This window comes from Phoenix dactylifera, chromosome 15, assembly GCF_009389715.1.
Source record: "Phoenix dactylifera cultivar Barhee BC4 chromosome 15, palm_55x_up_171113_PBpolish2nd_filt_p, whole genome shotgun sequence".
NCBI lineage: Eukaryota > Viridiplantae > Streptophyta > Magnoliopsida > Arecales > Arecaceae > Phoenix > Phoenix dactylifera.
The window spans coordinates 1,565,982-1,585,207 of NC_052406.1; the positions used below are offsets into that span (position 1 = coordinate 1,565,982).

General features: G+C 45.4%; 1 protein-coding gene and 1 long non-coding RNA gene across 3 annotated transcripts; both read left to right on the top strand.

Moving 5' to 3' along the window:
• Positions 1–7,622: 7,622 nt before the first annotated feature.
• LOC103718181 lies at positions 7,623–17,927 on the top strand. Of its 2 annotated transcripts, XR_005515024.1 has the most exons (3): positions 7,623–7,706; positions 17,078–17,211; positions 17,351–17,927. It is a non-coding gene; the product is annotated as an uncharacterized LOC103718181 (long non-coding RNA). The 2 variants fall into 2 exon arrangements; XR_003387720.2 differs by lacking the exon at positions 7,623–7,706 and having other exon boundaries at positions 16,734–17,211.
• On the top strand, positions 13,918–15,642 carry LOC120113237. Its single transcript, XM_039134047.1, has 2 exons — positions 13,918–15,153; positions 15,243–15,642. Exons 1-2 carry the CDS (start codon positions 15,004–15,006, stop codon positions 15,552–15,554), a joined length of 462 nt encoding a protein of 153 aa, XP_038989975.1. The 5' UTR covers positions 13,918–15,003; the 3' UTR covers positions 15,555–15,642.
• Positions 17,928–19,226: the final 1,299 nt, after the last annotated feature.

Genomic DNA, 19,226 nt, shown 5'->3' on the forward strand with positions numbered 1-19,226 from the left:
TAAGAAGTCTACATCTACTCAGCCTCCTATTCTACCCTATCCTCTGTTACTTCCTAGCTCACTATGCTTTTCATCTTCTTCCAGTTCCTCCAATACTTCTGCATCTACATCTACAACACCTGCATCTCCTCTACTTTCCGATCCCACAAACACATCAATCATTTCATCTTCCTCCCTATCCAACCCCACTTCTGCCCCTTCATTCACTCCTCAAAATCCAAAACGACATCCCATGGTCACAAGAGCACAAACTGGATCACTTAAGCCTAAACGAGTTTTTTCTTTACTGGCAAATGATTCAGCGGCTGAAGAACCTACCTGCTTCACTAAGGCAGTGTCTGATTCAGCTTGGCGAATGGCCATGTCTCAGGAGATCACTGCTCTAATGGATCAACAAACATGGGATCTGGTCCCGCGACTACCAAATCAACATGTACTGGGCTGCCGCTGGACATTCAAGCTCAAAAAGAATTCTGATGGCTCTATTGCAAGGCATAAGGCAAGGCTAGTGGCTCAAGGATTTAAACAAGAATATGGACTTGATTACACTGAAACCTTTAGTCCCGTAGCAAAGTTCCCAACCATTCGAGCACTCATCACACTAGCTCTCACATACAAATGGCAGATCACACAGTTAGATGTATCCAATGCCTTCTTGCATGGGAAGCTTGATGAAGTTGTCTTCATGGAACAGCCGCAAGGTTTTGTGGACCCTGTATTTCCCAATCACATTTGCAGGCTCAAGAAGGCTTTATATGGTCTCAAACAAGCCCCTCGTCAATGGTACGCTACTCTGTCCGGATTCTTACTCAACAAGGGCTTTCGAACAAGTTCGGCTGATCCCTCACTTCTTCTATATCAGCAGTCTGGCGTTCAAATTTATATTCTTATATATGTTGATGATATTCTTGTCACTGGAAATGATCCCTCTGCTACTTCTGATTTGATTGCCCAACTTCACCTCCAATTTAAGATGAAAAATCTGGGTCAGCTCTCTTATTTCTTGGGCATTTCTGCAAACTACACTGATAGTGGTGTTATCCTGAGTCAGAGGACATATGCTACTAGGATTCTTGAAAAAGCAGGGATGCAAGACTGTAAGCCACTCACATCTCCTCTCTCTACATCCTCCTGCATAGCTTCAGAGGATTCCACTCCCTTCTCCAATCCGGATTTCTATCGAAGTCTGGCTGGGTCACTGCAATATCTTACTGTGACAAGACCTGACATCTCATTTGCCACAAACTTCCTTTGTCAGTTCATGCATAACCCCTTACATGTTCACTTTCAACATCTTAAAAGGGTTCTTCGCTATATCAAGGGTACTCTGGACTACTCATTGACCTATGTTCCCAGCCCATTGGTTCTCACTGCATTCAGTGATGCAGACTGGGCGGGGAACACTTCAGATAGACGTTCAACATCTGGCTTCTGCATCTACCTGGGCTCTAATCCAATTTCCTGGTGTGCAAAAAAACAACCCACAGTTGCCAGGTCCTCCACCGAAGCCGAGTATCGCGCACTTGCAGTAGCAGCCTCTGAAATAATTTGGCTTCGCAGGCTGCTATTCGAACTAATTGGCAAATGCACAATGCCTACTGAAATCTTCTGTGACAACGTTTCAGCCATGTCGCTTGCCAATAATCCAGTATTCCATGCTCGCACCAAGCACATAGAGATAGACTATCATTTCATTCGTGAAAAGGTGCTCTCCAAAGAAGTTCACCTGTCTTATATCACCTCTTCTGATCAACCGGCTGACATATTCACGAAGCCCCTTTCGACTCAACGTCATCTTCTTCTTACAACCAAGCTTCGGATTCTTCCAGTCTCCTCGGCTTGAGGGGGCCTATCAACTATCAGCAACACAGCCAGCTGAAGAATTGATTCTAGAATACTCTACTCAGCTGACAGCTGGCTTCTTCTTCTTCCTCAGCAAGATACCAAGATTGTCTTCCCCTGTAAGCTACCAGGTTTCTTCCAGAGCAAGACTCAGCAGGGCAGTTCTTCACAAGCCTATAAATACCTGATTCCTGTAAGCACTGTTTAATTTTTTACTGAAGCAAGACACTGTAGCTGAGCACTGTAGCTCGTACCAGTGAGAGGAATATAATGTTTCAGTGAGAGAAGCCTAATACATTAGTTTTCTTCTCATCTCAACTCTTCTCTGTTCTATACACTCTGAGAATCTCTTTACCAATGCCAGACCACTCTTGGTTTTCATCAACAAAAGAAGCAGTGCTCAGTGAGCAGATTCAATCAGGCACCATTATACATTCTTCTAAATCCCCATACACACCGGAACAGAATGGGATCGCGGAACGCAAACACAGGCACCTGATTGAGATGGTTCGCAGTCTGCTTCTTCAAGCTTCTATGCCCTCACATTTCTGGGTTGAGGCTCTTCTTACTGCATCATTTTTAATAAACAGACTACCCTCTGAATCCCTGGACCACATATCCCCCTATGAAATTTTATTTCAGCAGGTCCCGGATTATGGGTTCCTCAAAGTGTTTGGATGTCGGTGCTTTCCTTGGCTTAAACCATACACCACCAGTAAGCTTCAGCCACGATCCATACCATGCGTCTTCTTAGGCTATTCCCCCTCTCATAAAGGGTACAGATGCTATAGTCCCACAAATGGTCGAGTTTTTGTATCCAGACATGTGAAATTTGATGAAACTCACTTCCCTTTCTCTGACGCTAAGAAGTCTACATCTACTCAGCCTCCTATTCTACCCTATCCTCTGTTACTTCCTAGCTCACTATGCTTTTCATCTTCTTCCAGTTCCTCCAATACTTCTGCATCTACATCTACAACACCTGCATCTCCTCTACTTTCCGATCCCACAAACACATCAATCATTTCATCTTCCTCCCTATCCAACCCCACTTCTGCCCCTTCATTCACTCCTCAAAATCCAAAACGACATCCCATGGTCACAAGAGCACAAACTGGATCACTTAAGCCTAAACGAGTTTTTTCTTTACTGGCAAATGATTCAGCGGCTGAAGAACCTACCTGCTTCACTAAGGCAGTGTCTGATTCAGCTTGGCGAATGGCCATGTCTCAGGAGATCACTGCTCTAATGGATCAACAAACATGGGATCTGGTCCCGCGACTACCAAATCAACATGTACTGGGCTGCCGCTGGACATTCAAGCTCAAAAAGAATTCTGATGGCTCTATTGCAAGGCATAAGGCAAGGCTAGTGGCTCAAGGATTTAAACAAGAATATGGACTTGATTACACTGAAACCTTTAGTCCCGTAGCAAAGTTCCCAACCATTCGAGCACTCATCACACTAGCTCTCACATACAAATGGCAGATCACACAGTTAGATGTATCCAATGCCTTCTTGCATGGGAAGCTTGATGAAGTTGTCTTCATGGAACAGCCGCAAGGTTTTGTGGACCCTGTATTTCCCAATCACATTTGCAGGCTCAAGAAGGCTTTATATGGTCTCAAACAAGCCCCTCGTCAATGGTACGCTACTCTGTCCGGATTCTTACTCAACAAGGGCTTTCGAACAAGTTCGGCTGATCCCTCACTTCTTCTATATCAGCAGTCTGGCGTTCAAATTTATATTCTTATATATGTTGATGATATTCTTGTCACTGGAAATGATCCCTCTGCTACTTCTGATTTGATTGCCCAACTTCACCTCCAATTTAAGATGAAAAATCTGGGTCAGCTCTCTTATTTCTTGGGCATTTCTGCAAACTACACTGATAGTGGTGTTATCCTGAGTCAGAGGACATATGCCACTAGGATTCTTGAAAAAGCAGGGATGCAAGACTGTAAGCCACTCACATCTCCTCTCTCTACATCCTCCTGCATAGCTTCAGAGGATTCCACTCCCTTCTCCAATCCGGATTTCTATCGAAGTCTGGCTGGGTCACTGCAATATCTTACTGGGACAAGACCTGACATCTCATTTGCCACAAACTTCCTTTGTCAGTTCATGCATAACCCCTTACATGTTCACTTTCAACATCTTAAAAGGGTTCTTCGCTATATCAAGGGTACTCTGGACTACTCATTGACCTATGTTCCCAGCCCATTGGTTCTCACTGCATTCAGTGATGCAGACTGGGCGGGGAACACTTCAGATAGACGTTCAACATCTGGCTTCTGCATCTACCTGGGCTCTAATCCAATTTCCTGGTGTGCAAAAAAACAACCCACAGTTGCCAGGTCCTCCACCGAAGCCGAGTATCGCGCACTTGCAGTAGCAGCCTCTGAAATAATTTGGCTTCGCAGGCTGCTATTCGAACTAATTGGCAAATGCACAATGCCTACTGAAATCTTCTGTGACAACGTTTCAGCCATGTCGCTTGCCAATAATCCAGTATTCCATGCTCGCACCAAGCACATAGAGATAGACTATCATTTCATTCGTGAAAAGGTGCTCTCCAAAGAAGTTCACCTGTCTTATATCACCTCTTCTGATCAACCGGCTGACATATTCACGAAGCCCCTTTCGACTCAACGTCATCTTCTTCTTACAACCAAGCTTCGGATTCTTCCAGTCTCCTCGGCTTGAGGGGGCCTATCAACTATCAGCAACACAGCCAGCTGAAGAATTGATTCTAGAATACTCTACTCAGCTGACAGCTGGCTTCTTCTTCTTCCTCAGCAAGATACCAAGATTGTCTTCCCCTGTAAGCTACCAGGTTTCTTCCAGAGCAAGACTCAGCAGGGCAGTTCTTCACAAGCCTATAAATACCTGATTCCTGTAAGCACTGTTTAATTTTTTACTGAAGCAAGACACTGTAGCTGAGCACTGTAGCTCGTACCAGTGAGACGAATATAATGTTTCAGTGAGAGAAGCCTAATACATTAGTTTTCTTCTCATCTCAACTCTTCTCTGTTCTATACACTCTGAGAATCTCTTTACCAATGCCAGACCACTCTTGGTTTTCATCAACAAAAGAAGCAGTGCTCAGTGAGCAGATTCAATCAGGCACCATTATACATTCTTCTAAATCCCCATACACACCGGAACAGAATGGGATCGCGGAACGCAAACACAGGCACCTGATTGAGATGGTTCGCAGTCTGCTTCTTCAAGCTTCTATGCCCTCACATTTCTGGGTTGAGGCTCTTCTTACTGCATCATTTTTAATAAACAGACTACCCTCTGAATCCCTGGACCACATATCCCCCTATGAAATTTTATTTCAGCAGGTCCCGGATTATGGGTTCCTCAAAGTGTTTGGATGTCGGTGCTTTCCTTGGTTTAAACCATACACCACCAGTAAGCTTCAGCCACGATCCATACCATGCGTCTACTTAGGCTATTCCCCCTCTCATAAAGGGTACAGATGCTATAGTCCCACAAATGGTTGAGTTTTTGTATCCAGACATGTGAAATTTGATGAAACTCACTTCCCTTTCTCTGACGCTAAGAAGTCTACATCTACTCAGCCTCCTATTCTACCCTATCCTCTGTTACTTCCTAGCTCACTATGCTTTTCATCTTCTTCCAGTTCCTCCAATACTTCTGCATCTACATCTACAACACCTGCATCTCCTCTACTTTCCGATCCCACAAACACATCAATCATTTCATCTTCCTCCCTATCCAACCCCACTTCTGCCCCTTCATTCACTCCTCAAAATCCAAAACGACATCCCATGGTCACAAGAGCACAAACTGGATCACTTAAGCCTAAACGAGTTTTTTCTTTACTGGCAAATGATTCAGCGGCTGAAGAACCTACCTGCTTCACTAAGGCAGTGTCTGATTCAGCTTGGCGAATGGCCATGTCTCAGGAGATCACTGCTCTAATGGATCAACAAACATGGGATCTGGTCCCGCGACTACCAAATCAACATGTACTGGGCTGCCGCTGGACATTCAAGCTCAAAAAGAATTCTGATGGCTCTATTGCAAGGCATAAGGCAAGGCTAGTGGCTCAAGGATTTAAACAAGAATATGGACTTGATTACACTGAAACCTTTAGTCCCGTAGCAAAGTTCCCAACCATTCGAGCACTCATCACACTAGCTCTCACATACAAATGGCAGATCACACAGTTAGATGTATCCAATGCCTTCTTGCATGGGAAGCTTGATGAAGTTGTCTTCATGGAACAGCCGCAAGGTTTTGTGGACCCTGTATTTTCCAATCACATTTGCAGGCTCAAGAAGGCTTTATATGGTCTCAAACAAGCCCCTCGTCAATGGTACGCTACTCTGTCCGGATTCTTACTCAACAAGGGCTTTCGAACAAGTTCGGCTGATCCCTCACTTCTTCTATATCAGCAGTCTGGCGTTCAAATTTATATTCTTATATATGTTGATGATATTCTTGTCACTGGAAATGATCCCTCTGCTACTTCTGATTTGATTGCCCAACTTCACCTCCAATTTAAGATGAAAAATCTGGGTCAGCTCTCTTATTTCTTGGGCATTTCTGCAAACTACACTGATAGTGGTGTTATCCTGAGTCAGAGGACATATGCCACTAGGATTCTTGAAAAAGCAGGGATGCAAGACTGTAAGCCACTCACATCTCCTCTCTCTACATCCTCCTGCATAGCTTCGGAGGATTCCACTCCCTTCTCCAATCCGGATTTCTATCGAAGTCTGGCTGGGTCACTGCAATATCTTACTGTGACAAGACCTGACATCTCATTTGCCACAAACTTCCTTTGTCAGTTCATGCATAACCCCTTACATGTTCACTTTCAACATCTTAAAAGGGTTCTTCGCTATATCAAGGGTACTCTGGACTACTCATTGACCTATGTTCCCAGCCCATTGGTTCTCACTGCATTCAGTGATGCAGACTGGGCGGGGAACACTTCAGATAGACGTTCAACATCTGGCTTCTGCATCTACCTGGGCTCTAATCCAATTTTCTGGTGTGCAAAAAAACAACCCACAGTTGCCAGGTCCTCCACCGAAGCCGAGTATCGCGCACTTGCAGTAGCAGCCTCTGAAATAATTTGGCTTCGCAGGCTGCTATTCGAACTAATTGGCAAATGCACAATGCCTACTGAAATCTTCTGTGACAACGTTTCAGCCATGTCGCTTGCCAATAATCCAGTATTCCATGCTCGCACCAAGCACATAGAGATAGACTATCATTTCATTCGTGAAAAGGTGCTCTCCAAAGAAGTTCACCTGTCTTATATCACCTCTTCTGATCAACCGGCTGACATATTCACGAAGCCCCTTTCGACTCAACGTCATCTTCTTCTTACAACCAAGCTTCGGATTCTTCCAGTCTCCTCGGCTTGAGGGGGCCTATCAACTATCAGCAACACAGCCAGCTGAAGAATTGATTCTAGAATACTCTACTCAGCTGACAGCTGGCTTCTTCTTCTTCCTCAGCAAGATACCAAGATTGTCTTCCCCTGTAAGCTACCAGGTTTCTTCCAGAGCAAGACTCAGCAGGGCAGTTCTTCACAAGCCTATAAATACCTGATTCCTGTAAGCACTGTTTAATTTTTTACTGAAGCAAGACACTGTAGCTGAGCACTGTAGCTCGTACCAGTGAGAGGAATATAATGTTTCAGTGAGAGAAGCCTAATACATTAGTTTTCTTCTCATCTCAACTCTTCTCTGTTCTATACACTCTGAGAATCTCTTTACCAATGCCAGACCACTCTTGGTTTTCATCAACAAAAGAAGCAGTGCTCAGTGAGCAGATTCAATCAGACACCATTATACATTCTTCTAAATCCAATACAGGTGAGTAATCATCATTAGTTATTCATCAATCATTAGTTATACAGGTGGCTATTCTTGAAATTCATAAAGGCAATTGTTTGCTTATCTCACTGACTTATCTGCTTCACATGATGACTGAAAAACAAGCTACACTGAGCTTCTGCTATGCAGCTTGAAACTTCTATATATTTTGGTACAAAATAGTCCTCATTTACATGTATTCATTTTCCCTATTAATTTGCATTATGTAAATCGTATCAAACATGTAAATTTTCCTTGTATTGCTGACTTGGGGTTGTTTATTTGAAGGGATCATTTAGGTCACCATATGTAGTGACCCACAATCATGAGTTTGACAGTATAGATGATGGGATCAGTTACATATGTGGCGACCGGCATATGGCATCACCATATATGGCAATCTAAAACAGTTAGTTTTTCGAATTGTTTGTTTATAAGCTTTGCGAGGAAAAAAAACCCCAGATAAACTTAATATGACTCATAAAAGCGTCTTTGTTTTTTTTTTTTTTTTACTTTTTTTAAAGAAATTTTTGAGGTTCAATTTCTTGTGGTTGGTTTATTATAAAGTATGTTTTTTTTTTTTTTTTTTTTTTTTGCATAACTTTTGAAATCAGCCAAAACATGGTATTTAATGTCCGGATATGGAAGCATCAGGAATGGCATTATGCCATCTTGTTCGAGTTGAGTGTGGGTCATAAATTATGATCTTTGTAGTGTCTGGTCAAATAAATGGTCTAGCCTATAAAGCAGAAGGAATCTTGCCATCAGATGCTGTTCAATTGTTGGCTAAGTTAAATAAGAATCAGTCTACCATGACATCTTCTCCACCTGAACTCATCTTTTTAATTTTCTCCTCATCTCTACTGCATTTATTGTAATATGCAAAGAGGATTCTATCAATGCCTCTTCCTGCTGAACCTCTATCTACAAGTGTTAAACACTTTTCCATGGCAACAATGGCCAAGGCTGTTGGAGATAACCCTGACGAGTGTGTTTGTACGAATCACGCGGAGGTGAGGCAGCGCCCACCGGCTTCACAGTGAGCTGACGTGTTGTCAATTTAAATCTGCATGGTTTTGTTACGAGCGTTGGGACGACGCGTTCGTTTGAATGTTTTGTTACGTGCGTTGGGCACGAGGTATATTTTAAATGTTAGTTGCATGGATTAAGGGACGACGTTGTTTTCGTCGTTTTGTTTTTATTTGTTAAACAGTTTTCGAAGTAGTAGGACAGGGAGTTGTAATCATCGCTGGTTTGTTATATATATAAAACGAGCGGACGCTGTGAGCGAATAAGTCTCGTTTTTCTTTCCGTCTTTTCTTCCCATCATTTCACTTCCTGCGTCGGAGCGTGAAATTGTGTGCCAGCCATTAAACGCTTCGAGAGTACGAAGCGAGTTTATCCTCTACACCAGACTGGGAGGCGAGCTTTGTTCTCTTCACCTAGTATCAGAGCCTCGGTTGCAGGCCGAAAGCATCCTCGTCTGAAGTAATGGCCATTGTCCCTCAAGCTGCGACGACGAAGGGCGGAGGCGGAGTATCGTTCAGTTATCCGCAACTGACGGCGACGAACTACACCACCTGGGCGATCAAGGTGGAGGCGCTGATGCAAGCCCAAGATGCCTGGGAGGCAGTAGAGGAAGCGGACGGTGCGGACGTGGACACGAGGAAGGACAAGACGGCGAGGGCGCTTCTTCTCCAAACGCTCCCGGAAGACATCCTGTTGCAGGTGGCGAAGAAGAAGACTGCAAAGGAGGTCTGGGACAGTCTCAAAACGTGGTTCGTCGGGGCAGACCGTGTCAAAACTGCTCGGTTGCAGACGTTGAAGAATGACTTCGACGTCATGCGAATGAAGGAGGGGGAGACGCTGGATGACTACGCTGGCAGACTCAGCGGGATGTCCGTGAGGTATGCAAGTCTGGGAGAGACGTTCGACGATGCGACGCTGGTAAGGAAGCTCCTCAACACAGTACCTGATAGGTACTACCAGGTGATCGCCGGGATCGAGCAGTTCTGCGACCTCGACACCATGCCATTCGAGGAAGCAGTCGGGAGGTTGACGGCCTACGGGGAGCGCGCACGCCTGCGCAACCCCAGCGGGAGCAATGACGGCCAGCTGCTCACCCAAGCCGAGTGGCAGGCGCGGCAGGATAGAGTCGGGAGGGACTCATTCTCGAGCAACAGGGGCAAGAGCTGTGTCCCTGCAGAAGGCGGCAACCGCAGCCGGGGTGGTCGCGGTCGCGGCAGGGGTCGAGGCAGAGGCTTGCGCAGCGGATCGCCGCGCAAGGATGGCTCAGGCGGCCCTGGTGGCAGTAGACGCGACAAAAGTCACATTAAATGCTTTAACTGTCAAAAAATGGGCCATTATGCATCTGAATGCAGGAGCAAACCATGCAATGAAGAAGTGAACCTCTCATGCACGGAGGAGGAGGAACCGGCGTTACTGCTGTCTGCGAGCGTTGAGACACGCGACCTTGTTCTGTTGAATGAGGAGACGGTGGAACCGCAGCTTCGAGCCGGAAGTGAGGATGTCTCCAGCACCTGGTATTTTGACAATGGTGCAAGCAATCATATGTCGGGTGAAAAGAAAAAGTTCCACAAGCTGGACGAGTCAGTCCAGGGGCACGTAAGGTTCGGTGATGGCTCCACTGTGCAGATCAAGGGAAAGGGCTCGGTGCTCTTCCAATTCAAAGGCGGGGAACAGCGACTCCTCACCGAGGTTTATTACATCCCGACCTTGCGAACCAACATCATCAGCTGTGGGCAGTTGGCCAAGAAGGGAAACAAGATCGTCATGATGGGAGATCTTCTATGGATGTATGATCCAAGTGGCAGGTTGCTCATTAGAATCCGAAGTTCCTCAAATCACCTATACAAGGCCAAAATGGAAACTAATGATCCGGTGTGCTTGCTCATCAACACATCTGACAAAGCTTGGCTTTGGCACGCCCGGCTTGGGCATGTCAATTTCCAATCGTTGAAGATGCTGGCAGAGAAGAAGATGGCGGCAGGTGTGCCGCTTGTCATACACTCCGATAAGCTGTGCCAAGGGTGTGTAGTTGCAAAGCATGCAAGACATCCTTTCCCAGAGGCAGCCACCTATCGAGCGGAGGAGCCACTCGAGTTGTTGCACGCCGATCTCTGCGGACCGATCACCCCCTCAACTCTCGCCGGCAACAGCTACTTCATGTTGATCGTAGATGACTACACTCGATGGATGTGGGTGTACGTGATCAAGACGAAGGGTGAAGCCTACTCGGTGTTCAAAAATTTTAAGCAACAGGTGGAGAATGCCACCGGACACCGAGTGAAGACCTTGAGGACGGACCGGGGTGGCGAGTTGCTTTCCACTGATTTCAACAAGCTGTGTGAAGAAGCGGGCATTGTGAGGCATCTAACTGCACCCTTCACTCCGCAACAGAACGGCGTGGTGGAACGAAGAAATCGGATGGTGATGTCGATGGCGAGATCACTCCTCAAGAGCATGCACGTTCCCAGCATGTTCTGGGGGGAGGCCGTAAGGCATGCGGTGCATTTGCTGAATCGTTTGCCAACGAAAGCGCTAGGAAAGCGCACACCATTCGAAGCTTGGACTGGGAGGAAGCCACACCTCGGCCATTTGAGGGTGTTCGGCTGCACTGCCTATGCGAAGATAGTGTTGCCGCATCAGAAGAAGCTAGACGATCGAAGTCAGGCAATGGTATATCTTGGCGTCGAGCACGGCTGCAAGGCACACCGTCTCTACGACCGTCGGCGCGGAAAACTCCATGTAAGTAGGGACGTGAGGTTTGAAGAGCACTTGGAATGGAGTTGGGATGCAGGTGGAGACATCAGTGGTGCTTCAGACGTGGTTGTGATGGAGACCTACTCTCCCGAGACAACTCCGAATGATCCCAGAGTTGCTTTGGCCCAACCCACTGGAGATTTGTCTGCCACAGAAACTACATCACCACCCATGGAGGATATTGCTTTGGCCCCACCGTCTCCCATAGCAAATTCATTGACGGGTGCACCGGCTACACCTGTCATGGCCACTCCGACTTCAAGCAACAGCAGCGACAGCACCAACGATGGATTGGTTCGTTACAGGCATATCGATGACATCATGCGGGATGTCGTGAGAGTGGATCTTCAACGGGAAGAGCTCGAAGATGAAGCGCTGCTGGTTGAGATGGAGGAGCCATCTTGCTACCGAGAAGCTGCTGGAGAGAACGCTTGGGAAGAAGCAATGCAGCAGGAGATCGAGTGCATTGAGAAGAATGCAACTTGGAGACTCACTGAGCTTCCTCCAGGACAAAAACCCATAGGTCTAAAATGGGTATACAAACTGAAGAAGAATGCAACTGGAGATGTGATCAAGCACAAGGCGAGGCTGGTTGCAAAGGGATATGTTCAGCGGCAAGGTGTCGACTACGAAGAAGCATTTGCTCCGGTGGCCAGACTTGACACGGTGCGTGTCATCCTTGCAATTGCAGCCAACCGCAGCTGGGAGATCCATCACCTTGATGTGAAGTCGGCATTCTTGAATGGTGAACTCGAGGAGGAGGTGTATGTAACTCAGCCGGAGGGTTTTGTTGTGAAGAACAAGGAGCACTGTGTATACAAGCTAAGCAAGGCGTTGTATGGGCTCCAACAAGCTCCCCGAGCATGGAACACCCGACTTGACAAGAGTTTGAAGCATCTCGGGTTCACCAAGTGTACACAAGAGCAAGCAGTGTACACACGAGGAGAAGGACAAGCAGGTGTCATCGTTGGTGTTTATGTCGATGACTTAATCATTACTGGAGAAAAACCGGAGGAGATTGCAGCTTTCAAACAACAGATGATGACCGAGTTCGAGATGAGTGATCTTAGGCTACTCACCTTCTACCTCGGCATCGAAGTTGTGCAAACTGAAGATAGGGTGACACTAAAACAGTCAGCTTACGCCAAGAAAGTGCTAGCTCAGTTTGGTATGTCTGAATGCAATGCAACTAAGTCACCCATGGAGCAGAAGATGAGACTACACAAGGATCCAGAGGGAGAACCGATAGACGCGACAGAGTACCGGCGCATGATCGGTTGCCTGAGGTATTTACTCCACACAAGACCTGATCTTTCTTATGCTGTTGGAGTAGCTAGCCGATTTATGGAGAAGCCCACGGTGATGCATCACAAGGCAGTAAAACAAATCCTAAGGTACCTAAAAGGTACCTAAACAAATCCTGTGGACTCATATATGAGAAGAAGAAGGGAGAAGAGGAGATCATCGGCTACAGCGACAGTGATTTGGCTGATGATGTTGATGATCGGAAAAGCACCGGGGGCATGGCATTCTATGTTAACGATAGTCTTGTGTCATGGAATTCACAGAAACAGAAGACGGTGGCGTTGTCATCGTGTGAGGCCGAGTACATGGCAGCAACAGCAGCGGCAAGCCAGGCATTATGGCTGAGAAGCTTGTTGGGGGAGCTGACAAAGCAAGAACCTAAACAGGTGAAGCTATTCATTGATAACAAGTCTGCTATTGCCCTGATAAAGAATCCTGTATTTCATGGCCGAAGCAAACATATCGACACGAGGTTTCATTTCATCCGTGGCTGTGTTGAAGGAGGACAGATCATGGTAAGGTTTGTTCGCACGGAGGAGCAACGAGCCGATGCTCTCACGAAAGCGTTGTCAGGAGTGAAGCTCGCAATGATGAAGCATTTGCTGGGCGTCCGAGATCTTGAGCCACGTCAGGATTAAGGGGGAGTATGTTGGAGATAACCCTGACGAGTGTGTTTGCACGAATCACGCGGAGGTGAGGCAGCGCCCACCGGCTTCACGGTGAGCTGACGTGTTGTCAATTTAAATCTGCATGGTTTTGTTACGAGCGTTGGGACGACGCGTTCGTTTGAATGTTTTGTTACGTGCGTTGGGCAGGTATATTTTAAATGTTAGTTGCATGGATTAAGGGACGACGTTGTTTTCGTCGTTTTGTTTTTATTTGTTAAACAGTTTCCGAAGTAGTAGGACAAGGAGTTGTAATCATCGCTGGTTTGTTATATATATAAAACGAGCGGACGCTGTGAGCGAATAAGTCTCGTTTTTCTTCCCGTCTTTTCTTCCCATCATTTCACTTCCTGCGTCGGAGCGTGAAATTGTGCGCCAGCCATTAAACGCTTCGAGAGTACGAAGCGAGTTTATCCTCTACACCAGACTGGGAGGCGAGCTTTGTTCTCTTCAAAGGCTTTCCCTATTGCAAGATGTGGCCTAAAGCTATCTAATATTAAATGAGTTAAAAATGATCTTTTTCCTCTTAAACTTTCTCAAGGCAAAGGTGGAAATTGTTCGTACATGGTTCTTGTTTTGAAACAGTTTCTTTCCACATTGTTGCATCGGCACTTCAAATTTTGGATTTTCTTTGTTCGTTTGTTTGTTGTGTCAGATACTTTGGCACTTCCTGACAGTACACATGTAATGCCATCCCTATTGCATGTCAACTTTTGGTACTTCTACATAAAAGTTGTAGATAACTAGTATATGGCATTTGATAAAACTTTGGACTTTCAACTGGATAAGTATAGTAACCATGTTATGCATGCTTGGACATAAACTAACACTATATATATCATCATGGATATAGGCTTTAGGAATGCAAGGAACCATGTCACAGGAAAAAATAATCTTCGTTGTGTTCCTGAAACATTTACTCAACTTTGACCCGCTACTTTTACAGAAGACTTCTGTCTGTTTTTGTTGCTAGTGGACCAAATTATTTCACTTAATTGCTTCTTTCCTTGAGCTCTGCTTTTGGTGCTCCACCGAGGCCCCCTTGGATATATTCAATATTTTGAAGTTCCATGATTCTTTAAAATGTACAGTAGGATGCAGAAGGTGTGCTTGTTGCAAATATTGAAAGTTACATGGCAGGGGTTGATTTGTGGCAAGATGAGGATGAGAGTTATAACAAATTTTGATCCACTGTTAATGCATGACGAGATGCTGGAAGTTGTTAGCATCAAGGGAACATGGCATCTTGGGAAGCTTCAGATGGCAGCAAAAGCTTTTCTGAACTGAATTTGTAGGTGTTTGAAATCAATAGAAGAACGTTTGGGTTGCCCATGAAGTATAATAGTAATGCACTTACAACCCCCTTTTTTTTTTTGGTGAATACAGTGGTTATTCACCAATCACCATCCCTCTAGTTTGGACAAAATAATTAAGACCTCTCACTTGGTGAGGAAGGTACCAACCAGCTGAACTAGCAACTATTGGTGGCACTCATGACTCTTTGAATAATTAAAAATTCAATTTAGAGTTATCGCACAGGTTACATGCTGGCACTAGGTTGGGCTTTCTCAAACTTGGAGGTTGGCACGAGGGCGATTCATCAAAATACAGATCTTTGCTCCACTCCCTGTTCAAGTAGATGGAGAACCTTTGTTTCAGAGACCTTGCACACAATAATTTCTCATCATGGCCAGGTTTGACCCCTATCCATTGCTGTCTTAATGTACATGCTGTACTGATAGATTATAACCACATTCAATTTTGTCCATGATGAAATTCTCAGGCTTTCATGTTGAAGAGAGCAGCAGAGGAGCGTCTTGGTCATGCTACTGCCATAATAACTGATGTGCTTGAAAATGCTGAAATGAACCGTCTGATCACCACCTCACAGAAGAGAGCCCTCCTTCAGGAGATGGCACTAAAGCTTTCATCGAGTGTGCCAGATATCCGAAAAAGCTTATTAGTTTGTGCAGCACTGCCAGATGCTGTCATGACAATTAAGTTTTTGTATGCAATGTCTATCCAAGTGCAGCAGCTCTTCAGCAAGTTGATTGTCTTTCTTATCACCCCTTGTTTGTTTCCCCAGTATTGTTGACCGTTGCGATGTCTATCACAAATCATTGCTGATGTGCTGTAGATATCATGACATTTTTCTGTAGATGATGGAGAATTATAGTTCTGTATATATCCTTGTAATTCTGGAGTTCATTTTTTTTGAACAGCAGATGATAACAATTAAATGACAGATGTTGGTGGTAAAATGGACCACCCCACAAATGCAATTATAGCACCCAAATCCGTCAGCAAGATCGAGCTCATCCAAGTGATCGGGCTCTTCGGCTCATCTAAGTGATCGAGCTCTTCCGCTCTCAAGCTCATCAAGTGATCGGGCTCTTCTAAGTGATCGAGCTCATAGGCCGAGCCGAGCACAGCAGGCTGCCGAGCACAGCGAGCCGAGCACAGCAGGCTGCCGAGCACAGCAGGCCGAGCACAAAAGGCTGCCGAGCACAGAAGGCCGAGACCAGAGAGCGCCGACCAGAAAGGCAACCCCGCCGAGCCCATGCCTTAGCCAAATATCCAATCTCCGCCTAACCCTCCAAAGGATCTCACAACTAAATATATGACTCCACTTCAATCTGCCACCATCCCCAAGTTATTAAGGCACAAGATCTCCGCAGGCATTCGGCACACCCTATCATTAATGCATGAGACCCCCTCAGGCCTCCAATGCACTCAGTCATTAAATGAACACGGCTCAAGATGATCTCCGGATCACTGAACCATCAAAGCGTACGGCTCTTTCTGACCACCGGTTCACTCAGCAATCAATGCACTTGTCATCTACGGACCCCAGGCCCACCACGGCCGGCGGTTCAACCACCCCAACGGGTCCGATCAATCGTGACAGCTCCCTGACAGTGACGGTAACCCATTAATTCGCCCAGTCACATCACAGGTAATCCGGCCACCCTCCCTATAAAAGGGGAGCTTCTCCCTCTAAGATGGAGGAGGCCTCTTCCTCCCAAGGGGATTATTTCGGACTTCCACATACAATCCCTCTCTCTTCTTCAAAGTTAAGCCCCCCCTCTGACTTAGGCATCGGAGGGCCGGCGCCGGGGAGCCCGGCCACCGGTTTTTCTTGCAGGACTTGCACACCCCCCGCGGCGGAGGACGCAGCCAGCCGGCGCACCGCCGCCCGCCTCCTACAGCAGCGGAGCTCCTCCTTCCCCGGCTTCACGGCGGCCCCCGGGTCCAAATTCCAGCAACAACAGATTTCCCATGTTCAAAGATCAAGTTTATGCTTGCTTCTTTCAAATGCCTTCTGCTTTGAGGATTCAGTATGATAATCTTAACTGTCAGATCTATAACACTTTGTAATTACCAAATTTGGGAATTATCGTCGCTGTATTTGATTTCTTATTGTTCCTGACAAAGTATGTGTCTGGACAAATGAGTTCGTTGTGCATAGTAATTCTAGGATTAAGAAGGAGTATGAGTATGCAGGAGTAGGCACAATGGAGAATGATAAAGTATTACACAATTTAGATGAGGGCCTCATGTTTATGTGTCTTCTTTTTATGTACACTGATATATTCTTCAATATCACTATTCCTTCAGGACTAAAAGTTTTGAGATCCTTGGACCGGCAACTTGGTCGGATATGGAAGTACACAGACATGTATTTTAAGTTCATCTTCGCACAACGAAGGCCCTGGGGCACGTTTTCATGCTTCATGCTGATTGCTTTCCAAGTAAGAACCTTTTGAGCTTCCTCCAAATCTTCGGCACAAGTTGTCGGCCGCTTGTTGCTTTATAGCCAGCGTAGTTTGTTTTGTTTCCTTTTTCCGGCCCTGTGATTTGCTTCAGCTTCTTGTTCTTCTTCATGTTCAGATGATTGAGCCATCTCGGGTCGGAGTAGAGTGACGAACCATTTTTGGCCGCATGCAGTGCGCCATTAAGCTGCTTTACCACAGCTCTGAACTCACAGGAGTCGTATAAATTGCTGCCACCTCCATTCCGGGGGATTGACCTCCAGAATGGTGAAAGAGCCTGGCCGAGATGGCATGCGAGGGCCCTGAGCTCATGCCTGTCATAGAGTAAGCTACTGTTTCGATCTCGGATGCCTGGTGATTCGAGGGGGAGGAAGGTGGCAGGTGTTATTGGAGGTTGTTTGACCTCCCCTGGGGATGGTGACTCTTTTGAACTGGAAGGTGGCTGTTCCATTGGGAGGGAGGATGAAAAATCTTGTTGTTTCTTCTGTGATCATTAAGCCTTGTTTGGGTGGGGGAAGGTCTTTTAGAGATGATGATTCTGAGGAGGGAACATAGGATTCCACGTCATTACATTACGATATATTCCAAGACAAAAGAAAACAAAGTTATAGATTGGAATGACGAGCTCAATGATGAAATGCGTGTAAAACTATTGGTTTGTGAGAAATGAGTAGGTAATTTTTTAAGTTTAACGGCAATTGCAATTTGCAATGACATAGCTAAAGTTGTAATTCAAGTTTACGTCGCATTGTTGGGAGCAAAATGTTATATCATGCTAGGTGCTTGTGTGGACTCATGCACCCTCTTATCTAAGTTATTATGTGAGCCCACCTCTTGTGACTTGAACAAAGTTTTTGAGAAAGTTGATGTTTTGGTGCATGGATGGTGGCCACATTTGCAAAGCTATGAATCAGCTTTATGTGTTGCTATGTTGTGAATCATGCATAGCTATCATAAGCTTCTCACACCACCATGCCGACATGTATCTCTTGAATTGCACGAGAAATTAGCAATTGATTGCTCAAATTTTAGAGGATCCATGTTAAGAATGGGAGCCAACATAAGGCATATGGGTTGATGGCTGCATTTTTAGGAGAGGAACCTGCTTCCTCAAGTATCACTTCTTTCCCCACTATTCTTAATCTATATGATATAGCCATGTAATTCAACTAGTGTTAAAATAGTCCATGATCTCATTGCAACAGGTAGGAAGAATAACGAAACAAGAAAGAAAAAGAGAAAAGAACAAAAGCGCATAATGTTTGTATAGTTTGGTCTATTGACCTATATCTACGGGCAGAGATATATATAATGTTTGTACACTTCATTGCCCTCTTTTCTTAGAGTTACAAGAGATATATATAATAGAATAAATCGATTTAGACTCGATTAGCATCCTAACTCGTTTTGGACATGATCTCTACAACTTGTAAACTCAAGACATACTCAACAAATCTAAAATCTAGCATATCATCCAATCAACCTGGGATGCAGTTAACCCGGTGCTATACCAGATCTTACGTGTAGTGACTTACGTGCAAGGTCTTAGATAGGAATACAACTTTTCAAGCCAATGTGTAGTCTATTGCCTATTGACCTATTCTACCTAACTCTACAAGAAAATTTCAACACAACGTACCAAAAAATTTATGCAACCCCCTTTCATGAGTGAAGAAATAATTATAGTCTCCGAGCTCTGCCTGAAGAGATATTCCACACAAGCTGCCATATTTGTTAACCTAATCTGATTTTTGTACTGCAGTGCTTCATGAGACTACGAGTCTAATTTGGCGTGGGTGGTGTCTTCATGTATGGACTTGAAATTAAGGCACGTCCAGTGTACCGGGTATTTTTTTCGGCACCACGCCATGGAAAGCGGAGCAATTATTGGGCTGACAAGTTTACCACGTCACTCGGCCACGACTAATTCTCTTCAAACCGAGCCCAATTTCAAAGAAGGTGGCTCCACGTGGCATTTCCATGGTACAGACTAG

What these genes read in the sequence shown, in the direction of transcription:
- LOC120113237 (XM_039134047.1), top strand. Translation starts at nt 15,004, where the DNA reads ATGCTGGCACTAGGTTGGGCTTTCTCAAACTTGGAGGTTGGCACGAGG. An exon ending in TAATTTCTCATCATGGCCAG is followed by an intron (nt 15,154 to 15,242) that starts GTTTGACCCCTA and finishes TGAAATTCTCAG; the next exon opens with GCTTTCATGTTGAAGAGAGC.